Source organism: Balaenoptera acutorostrata, chromosome 4 (assembly GCF_949987535.1).
Source record: "Balaenoptera acutorostrata chromosome 4, mBalAcu1.1, whole genome shotgun sequence".
Lineage (NCBI taxonomy): Eukaryota > Metazoa > Chordata > Mammalia > Artiodactyla > Balaenopteridae > Balaenoptera > Balaenoptera acutorostrata.
This window is the reverse complement of record NC_080067.1, coordinates 69078939-69093926: the sequence shown is the minus strand read 5'-3', so window position 1 is coordinate 69093926 and position 14988 is coordinate 69078939. Positions and strand designations below refer to the sequence as shown.

General features: G+C 42.8%; 1 protein-coding gene across 6 annotated transcripts in view; it reads left to right on the top strand.

Annotated features, from left to right (window-relative positions):
* IGF2BP2 (insulin like growth factor 2 mRNA binding protein 2) overlaps positions 1 to 14988 on the top strand; it is a 165457-nt gene that overhangs the window by 101483 nt on the left and 48986 nt on the right. For 2 of the 6 annotated variants that reach the window (XM_007195266.2, XM_057545801.1), the window contains exon 3: positions 13605 to 13710. The exons of the other annotated variants lie outside the window; for them this stretch is intronic. In XM_007195266.2, coding sequence (XP_007195328.2) covers positions 13605 to 13710 — 106 coding nt within the window. The remainder of the gene's footprint in view (positions 1 to 13604; positions 13711 to 14988) is intronic. 6 annotated transcript variants of the gene reach the window in all.

The following is a 14988-nucleotide window of genomic DNA, read 5'->3' as shown; positions in this document are numbered from 1 at the left end:
GCTCATCTCTGACCATCACAATCCTATCATGGTCCACGTTGATACCACCTGCAAGGCATGACTGGGGCCCCTGGTTTCCCAGGGACATGGCTCCTTTAAGTTGCGAAAGCCAGCAACTTTCAAAGGACTGGGAAGCCCAGAATAGCACCCTGTAGGGGTGGTTCTTGACTTCAAAAGATGCAAGACCGTTATCTCTGGTGTTACCCTGCCCCTTGTTCATCTCTGCTTCTCCAGTTTTGATCGTGGCTTTGCTCTTCCCTTCTTCCTGCTTCAGTTTTCCACTCAGATTTCTTCCTACCCATCTGCCAGTTCCAGGAGGGAGTTTCTGACTTAATTTCTGGCACAGTTATTGCTCTGGCCCTTGAACTATGCTCACACCCTCTCTTGGCCCTGATCTTCTCAATTTCAATGTCTGGCCTCCCGAGTCCAGGGCCTTTTTTTTTTTTTTTTTTTTTTGTAAAGAGCAAGATAGTAAATATATTAGGTTTCTTGGCCCATATGGTCTCTGTCACACCTTCTCAACTCTGCCATTCTAGTGGAAAAGTAGCTATAGACAATATATAACCAAACAGGAGGGTCAATAAAACGTTACTTACAAAAACAGGCTTTGGACTGGATGTAGCCCACCAGCCATAGTTTGCTGACCCCTGCCCTAGTCAAACACCTGTTAATATCTACTGCTGACACTTGTTCATAAAACTGTGCCAGCCTGAATACGTGATGTTCATTAGCGTAGCTCATGCAAGAGATCCTGTCTGGGACGTGCCCAGCTGGGAATCCTGCAGCCTCAGAGTTAAGGGTTCCAGAGAACATACTTGTCCTGTTTGCTCGACCCACAAAGGAGCACTGATTCAAAATGGGCAGAAGCACTTGTGTTCTGAGGGCCAGTATGACATAGAGCAGCATTTCCCAAATTTCAGCCATCTGTGTACTGCTTTCATGTTTTCTGCCGTTATCTCTACACCTGCCCTGTTAACTACTTGATGTTGTCTTTTAAAGTGGTTCCCCTTTAAAAAACACCCTAAGTTTACTTTTAAAAGAAACTTTATATTATCTATATAATTGAAAAACCAGTACCATTTGCAATAAATAGAAAGTAACCATAAAAATGAAATATATTGACAACAATGTGTTGTTATTAAATTCTAGCTACCGTTGCTTGTTAAGGTTCTGAGCCTAACATTTTTTATTTTTTTAGAGGGAGGAGTATTAGTATTGGAGAGGTGTTAAAGACTTCCAGCCTCAGACTGAGAGTTTTTCCTTGATATAAAAAGAAATATTAGAAAATAAATGCAATGTGATGCATTGTTTTTATTGCTGTATTTGCTCACCTCCTGCAGACATTACATGGAACTCTGTGTCTCATGTGACACCTGGAAACCCCTAGAATGACAGGATTAGTGACTTGGGCATCAAACAGACCTGTGTTCACATTCCTGGCTTCACCTTAGATTCCCCAGCTGCAAAGTAGGAACAGTACTTATCCCAGCTTCATTCATAGAGCAAGTAGGAGTCAGGTATTGGCTTTCTGGGCCCTGCTGGGCACCAGTGTGGGGCTTTTTTTAGGCACTGGAATTGGTGTTGGTAAAGCACCCAACACAGTGCCTGTCCCTCTCATGGGCACTATTGTCCCTGGAACCCCTGTGAATTCAGAATCTCTCTTACAGTTCTTATAATAGTATCTATGAGATTTCTGTAATTGGTCCTATTGCATCACAGCTGAGAGACCTTGGGCAAGTTACTTAAATTCCGTTCTGGTCCACTGACCAGTGTGAGAATTAGGTGAGATGACGTGTGTAAAAATGCTTTGTAATGGTGAAGTCTGCACCAGTTTTGTCATAGGCAGTACCTTGGGTGGTGGGTTTTGTTGACCTGTCTTCCTCGCCTTTTGGACTGAGTTCCCTGGAGGGCAGAGACCGTGGTGGTGGGCCTCTGTCTACATCTCCCCCCTTTGCATTTGCAGCTTGTGCAAAACTGTCCATGAAGGGAATGGAAAATGTCATTCCTGTTCATGCTCATTTCCTTCTCTCCTCTCCCTCCCAAGAATGGAATTTTTGGCTTTATAAGCTAAGGAATCTCAGTGGTACCTACTTCCCATCCGGAAAATACTAGTATGGTAGGGTAGGCTGTCCCCACCAGCACAGGCCTGGGATGAAAATGTGTCTACTTGTCCTCTGTTGACTCCAGGTGCTGCTTGGATTCCTGTGTGTCACCTCCTGCAGTGGCATTCTGCACCATTTGCCCTTTAGCTGGTTAGTTCTCTGCCGTTTCAGAGCTCACTCTCCACCTCCTGTGATCCTGCTGATTCATAGTCTTTCCCTTAGAACTTTTGTGTGTTATAGATGTTTTTACAAGTTCTTAGCCATGGGGTTCTTTTCTTCTAGCCTTTACAAACCATTTTTCTTGGCTCACAGATTAAAGTCTGTCTATCCATCTGTGTCATTGAGTGAAGATTTCTAAGACTTCTCTGAGTCCTATTCTCACAGTAAACCACTCACAGCACAGAAATTCTTCCTTTAAAGGTTTTTTTGCCTGGACAGCTTAGTTCTTGTACACAATTTCTATGGGAGGAAGAGGCATCTTTACTGTCCTTGAGGGAAGAGAGCAGGCAGGGCTGGAGAACTCTCGACACTAAGGAGGATTGTAGAAAGAGACCATCTGGCCCCAGAGAAATGAAATAACCTGCCACAAATAGCCCAGTCACATATCTGGGTGGTGGCCCCACGCCCAGCAGTCCTGATGCCTAGTCTGACTTTCTGCCCACGACCTCCCAGTAGACTGGGGTCTCAAGCACTCAGGGAATGAGCTCCCTCTTAGAGCTCCATGGCCATCAAAGGGCTGCAAGGATCTCGGTCAGAGACAGAGGGGCCCTTTTACATTCAGATGACCTGGGCTGACCAAAGTGAATTGAAATGAGAGGCCCGATTACATGAGCTTAAAGGGCAACCACGCCTGCTGTCTGTTCACTTGTGTATAATCATCCCTTGAAAAGAAAACTGCTGGATGGTGGGATGAACAAATCACAGTGGTGGGGCAGAGTCTGGCTGGGCTGCAGAAATGTAAACAGTGGTTTGTAATAAATGCTGTGAAGAAGACACTAGCTAAGGGCCACAGGGGCACTAACCTTGCCCACCTGGGCAGCTGCCCCTGAGTTAAGGTGAAATATTGATCCTGGCACCTGATCTTAACCAGACATGACCTAGAAAGGAAGAATGTCACCTTGTCCGCATTCTGATGATCAGCCAACACTGATGGGGTTGGCTTCCTCATGCACCACCATGACCCTGAGTAAATACCCTCTCCTTAACCAGATCAGGGAGCTTGAGCAGCCAAGGGCGATATTCTCCCTGCACTTCTCCTCTCTACCACCACCCCAAAAGGAACGTGGGAGGTGAACCCCTTATGAGGATGGGTTGGTAACGTAGGTATGGTGGCCAACCCAGCAGTCCTGGCATTCAAACTAAGGCAGCCTACTCCCTAGAGAGCTGCACTCTTTGCTGTTAGAAGAGGCAGAGGAGAGGCCTCTGAGTTTTGTTTCCTGTTAAATATAGAAAGAGGAAAAGGAAGAAGAAGAGGGAGATTCTTACTCAACACAGCATATTTGTAAGATTGCACTACAGACCAAAGGCAAATCAGTTAAATCAATGTTTCTTGGATAGATGTTATAGAAAATATTAATAAAAGAATTCAAAAAATATATTGGGCAGAGGAATCATTATTAGAATAAGTAAATACTCTTCTAAGGGCATAACTTTGATGGAGGCATTATTCATGTGGATTAAAAAAATAAAAGTTCTAGTGCATTCATTTAAAAAAATCAGTGGTGGTATTTAATCATACCTTCCACTAACCTAAAGCACGCTTAATTTTTTTTTTTTAATACGTTTATTTATTTTGGGCTGCATTGGGTCTTTGTTGCTGCGCGCGGGCTTTCTCTCGTTGCGGCGAACGGGGGTTACTCTTTGTTGCGGTGCGCGGGCTTCTCTTGTTGCGGAGCACGGGCTCTAGGCATGCGAGTTTCAGTAGTTGTGGCTCGCGAGCTCTAGAGCGCAGGCTCAGTAGTTGTGGCACACGGGCTTAGTTGCTCCATGGCATGTGGGATCTTCCCAGACGAGGGCTCGAACCCTTGTCGCCTGCCAAGGACCAGGGCTCGAACCCGTGTCGCCTGCATTGGCAGGTGGATTCTTAACCACTGCGCCACCAGGGAATTCCCTTAATATTTTTAATGGATCTGTTTGTTACACTCTCAAGAGGTGTGGTAAGTACCTGCTGGGAACAGAAGAGTATTATAATGGTAGTTGGCAAGATGCTTTTATTTTCATCTAGAGGCACTTAATTTGTTGGTGAAGTGTACCTGGCAGCCCCATGTCAAAGGGAAGTGAGGAATTATCAGTAGACTGCCCCAGTAGTGAGATGCACACAGCTACAGGAAAGGATAGAGTTATACTTGCACCCAAATTCTCAGGGCCACAAGGCTGTCTTCTCTGAGGAAGGGAGTCAGTTAAGAAGAAAACAGCTTCTGAAAAGAAAGTTAATGCTGATGGCTGTGTTTACGTTGTCTCCCAGTTTGAGTCTTGGTGAAAGGTTTATCACCTTCATGGTCCCTGGAAGCGTGCTCTGCTCCTCTCAAACTAAGTGCCCTTGCTGCCCTGCCTTTGTACACCTCATTCCCTTGATTTGAAAGGCCCTCTGGACCCCTCTGCACTCTCTACCTCACCTTTGCTCTCCTGGCTCACTCTGCCTCATACTGCTCAGACTCAGCTGAGGCATCACCTTCCCTGGGGGCCTTGCCAGCTTCTCCTCCTGTCTGCTCAGCCACTCGGCACCCTCCAGGCACCCTCCAGCGTGGTGCAGGCCTGTCTCATAGCAACACTGCATACAGGGTGCACTGGCTATCTTCCTGCCAGACTGTGAGCTCCTCATGGTGGGGAACAGGCTTTTCACCTGTCTCTCTGGTGTCCAACAATACTCAGTGAGGGTTTGTTGAATAAATGAAGTGAATGAAGTTAATCAGATCAGGAATCACCTGCCAGAATACCAAAGAAGAGCAGGGAAGAATTCTGTGGAGTTTCCCAGAGTGGGTGAGGTGGGTAGGTTCTTTAGCATATGAAAAACAATCAGCTTCATTCATAGTTAAAATACAAAAAAAAGATAGTATTTTTCACCTATGAATGGGCAGAAATCAAAAATTGGATAGCTGCGTTTTCATGTGTGGAGAAACAGTGTTGCATTTGTATGTTGACATTACAAATGCACAGCCCTCTGACTCAGTGATTCCCCTTCTAGGAGCTTGTCTTCCAAGATACACTCACATGTGTAAAATTAGGTAGATAGACAAGTTATTTGCTACAACATTTTTGGTTTTTTGGAAATAGCAAAAGGTTAGAAACGTTATGTCCATCAATAGGAGACCAGTTAAATAAATTATGGTATATTCATAAAGTTGAATGTTATGCAGCTGTCAAAAAGAATAATACAGCTCTGTGTATGGATATGACACAATCTCCAAGTGAAAAAAGCATATACAGAGCACTAACATTTGTTTTTGAGGGGGGGAAAAAGAATACACAGTTGACTCTTGAACAGGATGGGTTTGAACTGCATGGGACCACCTGTATATGGATTTTTTTCAATAAATATATTGGAAATTTTTTGGAGATGTAGGACAATTTGAAAAGAAAACCTCACAGATGAACCGTGTAGCCTAGAAATACCAAAAAGATTAAGAAAAAGGTATGTCATGAATGCATAAAATATATGTAGGTATACATATAACATACAAAATATGTGTTTATGTTATTAGTAAGGCTTCTGGTCAACGGTAGTCTATAGTAGTTAAGTTCGGGAGGGAATCAAAAGTTATAAGCAGATTTTCAGCTGCACAGGGGGCGTGGGTAAGTACCCTTAACCCCACACTGTTCAAGGGTCAACTATATACATATATGCTTTTGTACAGAATACTCTGGAATGATTTTTAAAAACTGGTATCAGGACTGGAGTCCTGAAGGATAGATATAGAGGACAAATTTTTCTACTATGTTTTTTCTGCTTTGGTACCTTTTGAACTTTGTGCAAAGAATATGTAGTACTTATTTCTAAAAAGTTTGTTTCAAAGAAACCAGTTGAGTGATAGATACGTGTCCAATTTTGCTGAGATCTGCAGAATCACTATATAAAATTCACTAGGAAGAGCTCCATGTAATATAAACACTTTTCATCCTGATGTCTCACCACAGTCCCACCCCGCCTGTCCCCCTTGCCTTTGAAGTCTCTCTTACTCACCTGTTGCCTAGACCACTGGAGTTGGAAAGGGCCTTGGACAGTTATCTAGTGGTGTATGCATTTAATCAAGCTAACACTGCTGCTTTTCCATAAATGTATCATGTCTTTTTTATATATATATAAATTTATTTATTTTATTTATTTTTGGCTGCATTGGGTCTTCGTTGCTGCACGCGGCTTTCTCTAGTTGCGGTGATCGGGGGCTACTCTTCGTTGCAGTGCGCGGGCTTCTCATTGCGGTGGCTTCTCTTGTTGCGGAGCATGGGCTCTAGGCGCACGGGCTTCAGTAGTTGTGGCTCACGGGCTCTAGAGCGCAGGCTCAGTAGTTGTGGCGCACGGGCTTTGTTACTCTGCGACATGTGGGATCTTCCCAGACCAGGGCTTGAACCGTATCCCCTGCATTGGCAGGCGGATTCTTAACCACTGCGCCACCAGGGAAGCTCTGTATCACGTCTTAAGTTTCTCTCACCTGCTGCTAAAGCATGTTACTTTAAAAATATGAATGTAGGCTTTACAGAGTTGTATAGATCAAAGTTGCAATAACAAGTAGAGTATCAGTACAATACTAATTAACCAGCATCTGAATTATGGGCCAGAGCTCTGTTTCTATGTAGTGGAAACCTAAGCTTTGATACAGTGGTTTATGACATCAGTGGAATTCCTTGGAGGCAGTTATAGTCTCCTTATTCACAGTCCCATGCCAAGACCTATATACACCTGTAGGAAATGGGCAAGCTCCTACTTAGCTGTGCCGTATACTCCATTCATAGTAAATTTCAGGAAATAACATTATACCTTCAAAATCCAGACACCAGAGATTGTACAAGAGTAACCCTGGCACTAGTGAAAATGTAAACATAAGACTTTCTGGGACTTCCTGGTGGTGCAGTGGTTAAGAATCCGCCTGCCAATGCAGGGGACACGGGTTCAATCCCTGGTCCAGGAAGATCCCACATGCCACGGAGCAACTAAGCCCGTGTGCTGCAACTACTGAAGCCCGCGTGCCTAGAGCCCGTGCTTCGCAACAAAAGAAGCCACCACAATGAGAAGCCCGTGCACCGCAATGAAGAGTAGCGCCATGCACAGCAACAAAGACCCAAGGCAGCCACAAATAAATAAAAATAATTAAATTAAAAAAAAAAAAAAGACTTTCTGTAATAAGGTAGAAAAGGGAAGAAATGGGATAAATTGTGGCTGTAGGGATGGGTTGTGATACAGGTAGAGTCACAAATCCACTTTTTTTGGATTGTAAGCCATTCAGTTATAAAATAGTATGGACTCTGTCGGCTAACTTATCTAGTGGGTTGTTAAAAACTGTGACCCAAACAAAATGCAAGATTTGTTGGGATGATTTTTTTTTTTTTAAATTCAGTCTCTGTAGCCTGAGGTCCATGGAGACACCTCTGTTTTCTGCTCCTTACCTTTTCTTTGTGACAGTTTTGTTTTGCTGCCAAAATGGAGTGAATGTTGGGTTTGGAAAGAAGCTTGTCTAACTGGCTGTCATCTTATCTCAAGTGCCTCATGTTTGAGGCATTAAGCAGGGAGGTTAAGTGACTGGCCCAGTATCTATCCGACAGCTTTGCCTGAAGTGGAGCCAGCATTCAAACCGTGGTCTCTGGCTCCCTGCTCAGCACATCTCCCACTCTGCTTCTTCTGGTGCTGAAATAATGGTGGCCTTTGGTAACGATAAAATGTTTTATTAGGGGTGGGAGAATTATTAGGTTAGAAAATCCAGGGACTATATTTAAATTTATATGTTTTCTTAAATCATTGTTCTCTTCTAAGAAATCAAGGCCTTATGGACATTAGTAGATGAAAGTGTTTGCATTTCCACAGGTATCTATGCTCGACTATTACAAATTTTGTATTTCCCACCAAGGAACAAAAGTTCTCTCACTTGAGCACAATAATCAAGGTGCTCTTAAATGCAGGAGGAGAATAATCCATCAGTTTGCCAATTGTACATTTTAGCTTGTGAATTATCCTGAAATGGGTCCTTTTAAGCCTGAATCCACAGGTGATTCTTTATCTCTTCAGTAGCTTCTTTTCTAGTTCAATGCTGCCTCCATGCAGTGCCTTCTAATTGATTATCTGATTGTGACTCGTCAGGGGAAGTCAGATCCATTCACATTTCATAGGAAAACCAGGCACCAGCTCTCCTGGGCATATCAGGACCAACACTGGGAAAAGGAGTTTGAGGGTGCTTCTGTCAGAATAACCCTAATGCCTACCTGTGTAGGGTGCACTACAGTTTATGGAGCGCTTTCTCATAATCCCCTGGGGTTTGGTGAGGGACAAGTGAGAGGAGAGTGCAGGAGCTTATCACAATGCTAAGGAGACTGGGACTCTGAACAGCTAAGGGGAGGCCACCGGCCGAACTCTCTTCCCCTCCTTCATTCATGCTGCTGAGGACCTGGCTCCCAACAAAGAAAGGAAAGAGGGTCCTGGTAGTAGAGGGCAACCGTGCACTGCTTCCAGGGAAGGGAGAAGAGAGGAAAAGGAATTTGAAGCTGTGGTAGCAGGACCTCCCTTGGCCACCTGCTGAGCCAGGTAGGTTGTTCACCTTTATTCATGTCAGGTGTTGACCCCTATATAGGGTACTTCCCAGTGTTGGGTCCTGCTGGGGCCCACCCAGCTAATGGTGCTGGTTTGAGAGGAGGTGATGAAAAGTCAGGAACCAACTGAGACAGATGCTCTGTTTACTGTCTTTGTAAGACAGGGAACTCAAAAGAGAGTGTGAATCAGCAGCTGGGAGGAATTCTCCTTTTAAGTGCCAGAGATCTTAACCCTATCATGTACATTCATTCATTCCTCAGATTTCTTGAGTGACTGCTGTGTCCACATCACCAGGTTAGAGCTGTTGAGCTGCAGGGGTAGGGATAGGATGTGCATAGTTCGAGAAGGATACAACTCAAGAATCTTGCATTTCTATCAGCACCACTGGAAAAATTTCTCTGGGCAAAAGTCTAGTCTCTCAAAATTGGTTATAAATCAAATTTGTGTATTTGCAGTTATCTCCCTACTAATTTGTCTTATTTCAGAATTGATGTAAAAATATCTTAAGATGAATCCTCATTAGGATGATGAATCCTTTTAAATATAAGAATAATTTATATGCCATCTTTCCCCAGTTTGTCTGTTTTAAAAGTTGGCTATTTGGTAATAAAATAAAATAAATTTAAAAAGGGGAATTCCATTGCCGTCCAGTGGTTAGGACTCTGCACTTTCACTGCTGAGGGCCTAGGTTCAATCCCTGGTCTGGGAACTAAGATCCCACAAGCTGCGTGGCATGGCTCAAAAAAAAAAAAAGGTGGCAATTCTAGGTTTTAAAAAGTCTCATTGTATTCAAATCATGTAACATTAGCTCTAAGAGCTAATGATCTTCCTTTTTACATCAGCACTTTATGAGATATCGAAGACATTCACTGATTTGTTTTTCTTTGCATGCTGTGAATTTATTTTTTTTATTGGTGTTGTGTGAGAAGTTTTTTTCTGACTCCTCTTCCAATTTTGAGAAATAACTTTTCCTCTGGTCCTCTTATTTTCTCCAGAGCTCCCCTTTGTGTAGCAGAGGAAATCTCAGGGGGTTAAGTGCTAAGGGGCAGAGCCGGGTGGGAAGGAAAGCTTCCCCTTTGTGTCAGTGCAGGTGTTCCACTGCTCTTATACACAGAAATGCCTCCCTCAGCTTTAACTTCCCCACGGTGGTTGGAAACAAGGACTTGTGTGATGCTCTTTTCGACCTGCAATTACAGTTTAAGGATACTGTGCAGAAACAGGTGTTAAAGGACATTGGGTTCATGTCTAGCTAAAACCTAAAAATATGACTAAGAAAATGCAGGAATAGCCTTTTTCCTTGAGGATATAATTGAGTCAAGGGACCAGCTCTAAAGTACATTCTTTATTGAAATGTACATGTTGCATTAAACATGTAAAGTACGTTTTATTGAAATTAATTAGAGAGTTCTAGGGTTGCTGAGGTCAGTGTTGTCTTTTCTGTTCGTTTACTCCCTAGAATATAAGCAGCATGAGGACATTTTTGTTTTGTCCACTACTATACCCTGGAACCTAAAACAAGTGCGTGGCTAGTGACAGGTGCTTAGTGAACATCTGTTAAATGAATTTGGAAAAGCTTTTGGTTTAATCTTAGAAATCATCTTATTTCCCCAAATGAGATAAAATGTCCAGTATTTAACCTCCAGTCAGAACATTTGGGTACGGGTAGTTGGGATTGTTCAGAGTACCTAACCTTCAGTGTGGGTGAGATGTTCCTTTTGTGTGAGATGGTGAATGCTATTTGATTTACACGGCATGGGGAAGGAGTTCCTTTACAAGGGAGGACCCTCTCCTCCCTTTCTCTGCTTACTTGGGATTTAGAGCTATATTAGAGATGAACTTAATTTTTCTTAATCATCCTGACTACAATGAATAAGATCAAAGACTTTTATAACTGCTGGGAGTAGTTCCTTCTTTTCAGAAGTAAAATGGCTGTTGGTTTATCACTCATTCCCAGACATTGAGGACTCACAGCTTCTGGCTTGAATTTTTGTTAATTGTGAAACTGTTTCTTCAGTATGTCAAGGCATGCCATTGTACTTGTTGTCGACTTCAGGGAAGAAACATCACCTCCACATGAGTCATTACATCCAACCACAGGAAGGGTTTGCAGTGGCTACTGTGTCGGGAAACGTCTTCCCCTGCGTTTTCCAGTCAACAGCCTGTTGCCTTGAGCTGATAAGCATAGACTGGAGTGAAAGAAATTGGCTTGGTTGAAGACCAGTCAGTGTCTTCACTAATCACGTGTTCTTCTTATAGTTGGAACACAGAATATGGGGTGGAGTGTGCCAGGAAAAAGAAGCCAGCTGTCAGCAACACATGCTCCTGGTGAATTTGCTGATTGCTGAGCACCTGCTCTGTTCCAGATGCTACTTGAGCTGAGGAGGGAAAAAATGAAAAAGGCACAAGTGAAAAAAAAAAGGAAAAGGACAGAGTTGAGTGCTGTTTGGAGAACTCAAGAAAACACTTATTTGAAAATGAATTGGAGAGATGCTGAGAGGATGGCACAGTTGTTGGTGACTAGGCATGTGGCTTCATTTTCCTTTATAAAGATGGTTTTGTATTTACCCTGCACCACACAAGTAAAACACTTATATACTCAAATTGTAACTTGTGTTGCATCAAGTTTATATATGTTTTTATCAGAGCTCAAAATATGATGTGTAAATATTTGTTTTTACCCTGGTTAGTCTTAATTACAGATAATGAATTGAGGGCCTTATAAGGGTAACTAATCACTTCATTAGAAACACAGTTTGCGGCTTCCCTGGTGGCGCAGTGGTTAAGGATCCGCCTGCCAATGCAGGGGACACGGGTTTGAGCCCTGGTCTGGGAAGATCCCACATGCTGCGGAGCAACTAGGCCCGAGTGCCACAACTACTGAAGCCCGTGCGCCTAGAGCCCATGCTCTGCAACAAGAGAAGCCACTGCAATGAGAAGCCCGCGCACCACGATGAAGAGTAGCTCCCACTCGCTGCAACTAGAGAAAGCCTGCGCGCAGCAACGAAGACCCACTGCAGCAAAAAATAAATAAATTAATTTTAAAAAAAAGAAGAGAAACACAGTTTGGTTTTGTTAACTGGCATCTTCATCACAGCACAATAAAATGCTTTCAGTTCTTACATGGTTCAGATCTCGAAAAGCTGGAAGCTGGCTTTGAGATCTTTCACTCACAAAGACTCAGCCTTACCTCTCAAGATCTCACCCTCCTGAATCCAAATGCCTGTTTGTACTCAGGCACACTTGAATGTCCTTTCCTTCTGAGAACTTTGTCTCCTGTCTGGGATTCACCCCACCCTTCTCCATTCAGCAATCCATATTTCGGGGAGGGTTCTCAAACTCTATCCTGCCCCATGAGATTCAGCACAGTGCTGACTGGGGCCAGTGATGATGAGTAAAGGCTTATTAGGCTTGAAGGCAGGCACAGCTCCCAGTCCTGGGCCAGGAGAGCTGTCAACCAGGAGTCAGCTGACCCTGTGAAGGAGTTCACTAATTAATACCTTTATCGCCCTCTCTGAAGGGCATTTATATTAAATAAATCTTCTGAGGAGCAACGGGTGAACCACTATAGTGAAATTTCCAAAATAACCCTTCCTGGGAGAGATGTTTTTGGTCAGAGTCTACAATGAGGTTGACAGTGAGAGGGAAAGCCTGGAAATCTATTCCTAAGACTCATTGTCCTAGCATTTGCCTGAGGTGGTACATCTTGTCCAAAATTCATTGAACTGAAGTATATACATGAAATGTAAATTTTGTCATTGGTGACTTGACAATTCGAGTGACATTTTAAGAGCAAAGATTTAAACTTGTAGGCCGCGGTCAAAAATATTGCTCCCAGCTGTGAGATTGGACAGGGGATTCATCAATACCTCAGTTTACTTATCTGAAAGTGAGGATAACAATCCCTACTTCATAGGGGAGTGGTAAGGCTTAAATGGGATGCTTAGCACCCATTAATGTAAGTAATAGTGGTGGTTTGGGGAAAGCTTCCTGCTAAAAACAATGTGACGAACGTGTTGGGTGTCTCTCTGAAACATTAATAAACTCATCAAATAAAATAACTTGAAGGATGAGAAAGAAATAGTGTTCAGTGAAGCCCATGGAGAAATTCTGGTAAAGCTAGAGCTAAAACTGTATTTCATTCTCTACTGTCACAAAATGAGTTAATGAGTAGTATGGTAGATGGGAAAGATGGTGTTATCTGTAGGAAACTGTACACAAACCTTGGTAAGACTGGTCACGGTTTTCCTATGTCAGGTTTTTTTTTTTTGCTTTATTTTAAAATACTGAAGATGTATTCGACAAAGAAAAATATTTTCCCTGAATAATTATTTAGATTTTTTAGTGTTCCTTCAGTTCAAATATTTCTATTTACCACTACTTCAGTAAAAGGAGCCCCCTTCACTAAAAACTGAATACAAATCAAAAAAGAGAAATTTTAGATATTGACTTCCTTTTTACAGAGCTAAAATATTGAATATCTGAGGAATGTGATTATCTACTTCACTAGAACAGTGTATGGTGGTTTCAACCTACAGTCAAGCATACTGATTCCTTTTAACAGGAGATGATTTTAACCTTTCTAAAGGGTTTGTAGAATCTTGCAGTTGGATTGAAACTCAATGGTCATTTAATGCAAATTGTACTCATTGTACCTGACCCACTAGGGAGACTCCTTCACCGTCTTGCCCAGGTGGAGCAGCCTGACCTGTCTTCTCATGAGCATCTCATCATTATCTAATTACTTTTCTCCTTCTACCTCTTTCAAGAACAATTAAGAATTCCTGATGTTTTCCTCAAGAGGGAAGTCTGGAATTGTGTTGGCAACCTCTTAAAAAGTCAAGGCCTCTTTGAGAGGGGCTCGGAGGTAAATGAGTAAGTTACAAAGTCTCAGACTATTGCTTTATCATATTCACTGATTTCTTTTCTGTGATATTCAAGCAGTAGACTTTCAAGAGGTCCTGTCTCTGAATTCTCATGAAGCATAAGTGTGTTCAGGCCACTTGGGGGTTTATGGTTTTGTGGACCTGAGTTTATAGAGCAAGGGAATTTACTGGGTTCGTAACTGCAGTTCTCCTGGCTCAAACCCTTTGCAACAGGGCACCACAATAATATCTGATTTAATCCTTAGATGATTTGGCCCATAACACTGCTAATATTCACAAGGACTTTACTCTGATCACATGTTTTTTCTCCCTAAAAAAACCCCAAAACCTCTTTTTCACTTTTTAACAGTTTTTATGTGGAAAGCATTTGGTTTTCTAATAACTGTTATAATACATTTATTTTAGATTCCATAGCGGCACGTGCAGTTGTTCTTAATAATTTTGTAACAAAGTGACAACAGTTAGTTTCATTGATTTTTTTTTTTTTAAGTCATGCCCTGTGCCCTCTGTGTGTATGTGTGTGAGAGAAAGGAGAGAAAAATGAGAGGTGGGTGGGGGAGGGGATTACTGTAAAGGGCAGCTGAGTGCTGGATAGAAGATTGGCCGAGGCTATCACTGGTGATTCATTTGCTTCCCTGATTCATTGCTAGCCCTAGGTCCTAGTTCAATTTAGCACAGGATGTCCCTTGTACAGAATGTCCAGAAGTTTTAAGGGGAACTTTTAGAACTGATGAGGAATGGGAAGGAGAGAAAGTGCCTCAAACACTTACTAATGAGGACATGAGATGCAGGGGAATCTGATTATAGCACTAGAGGAGGGGGTGTGGCCAAGAGTTCTGGTGGTTTCAGCCTTGGCTCTGCCACTGCCCTTGGAGTCGGTTAGCACACCTGCCTCTAGATAATGCACATTCCATGGTGCTTTGATTTCCTTGCAAGATTAAAACCACAGTGTCATCTGATGGAGCTCAAAATTGCTATGGAAACCGATGGGACCTAGTTGGGTAGGATCTCTCATTGAACCCCAAAGGACTCTCTTATACGATCCTTTTGCTTCCTCTGTTGCTTCTCTTGCCCACAGTTTTCCCAGAGATCTTCTGATTCTTAGCTTGCCTAATTTTCAAATGGAATCTGAGATCCTATGAGCTGGGTGTCCACAATATATGTTAAGTCTTCCCTACTCAGACCCCCAGCATGGTCAGTGCCTGGGCTAGAGTTCCCAAGGTGGTTGATCAGACTTGTGGTTAATTGACCGTATGCCTAAAAACTA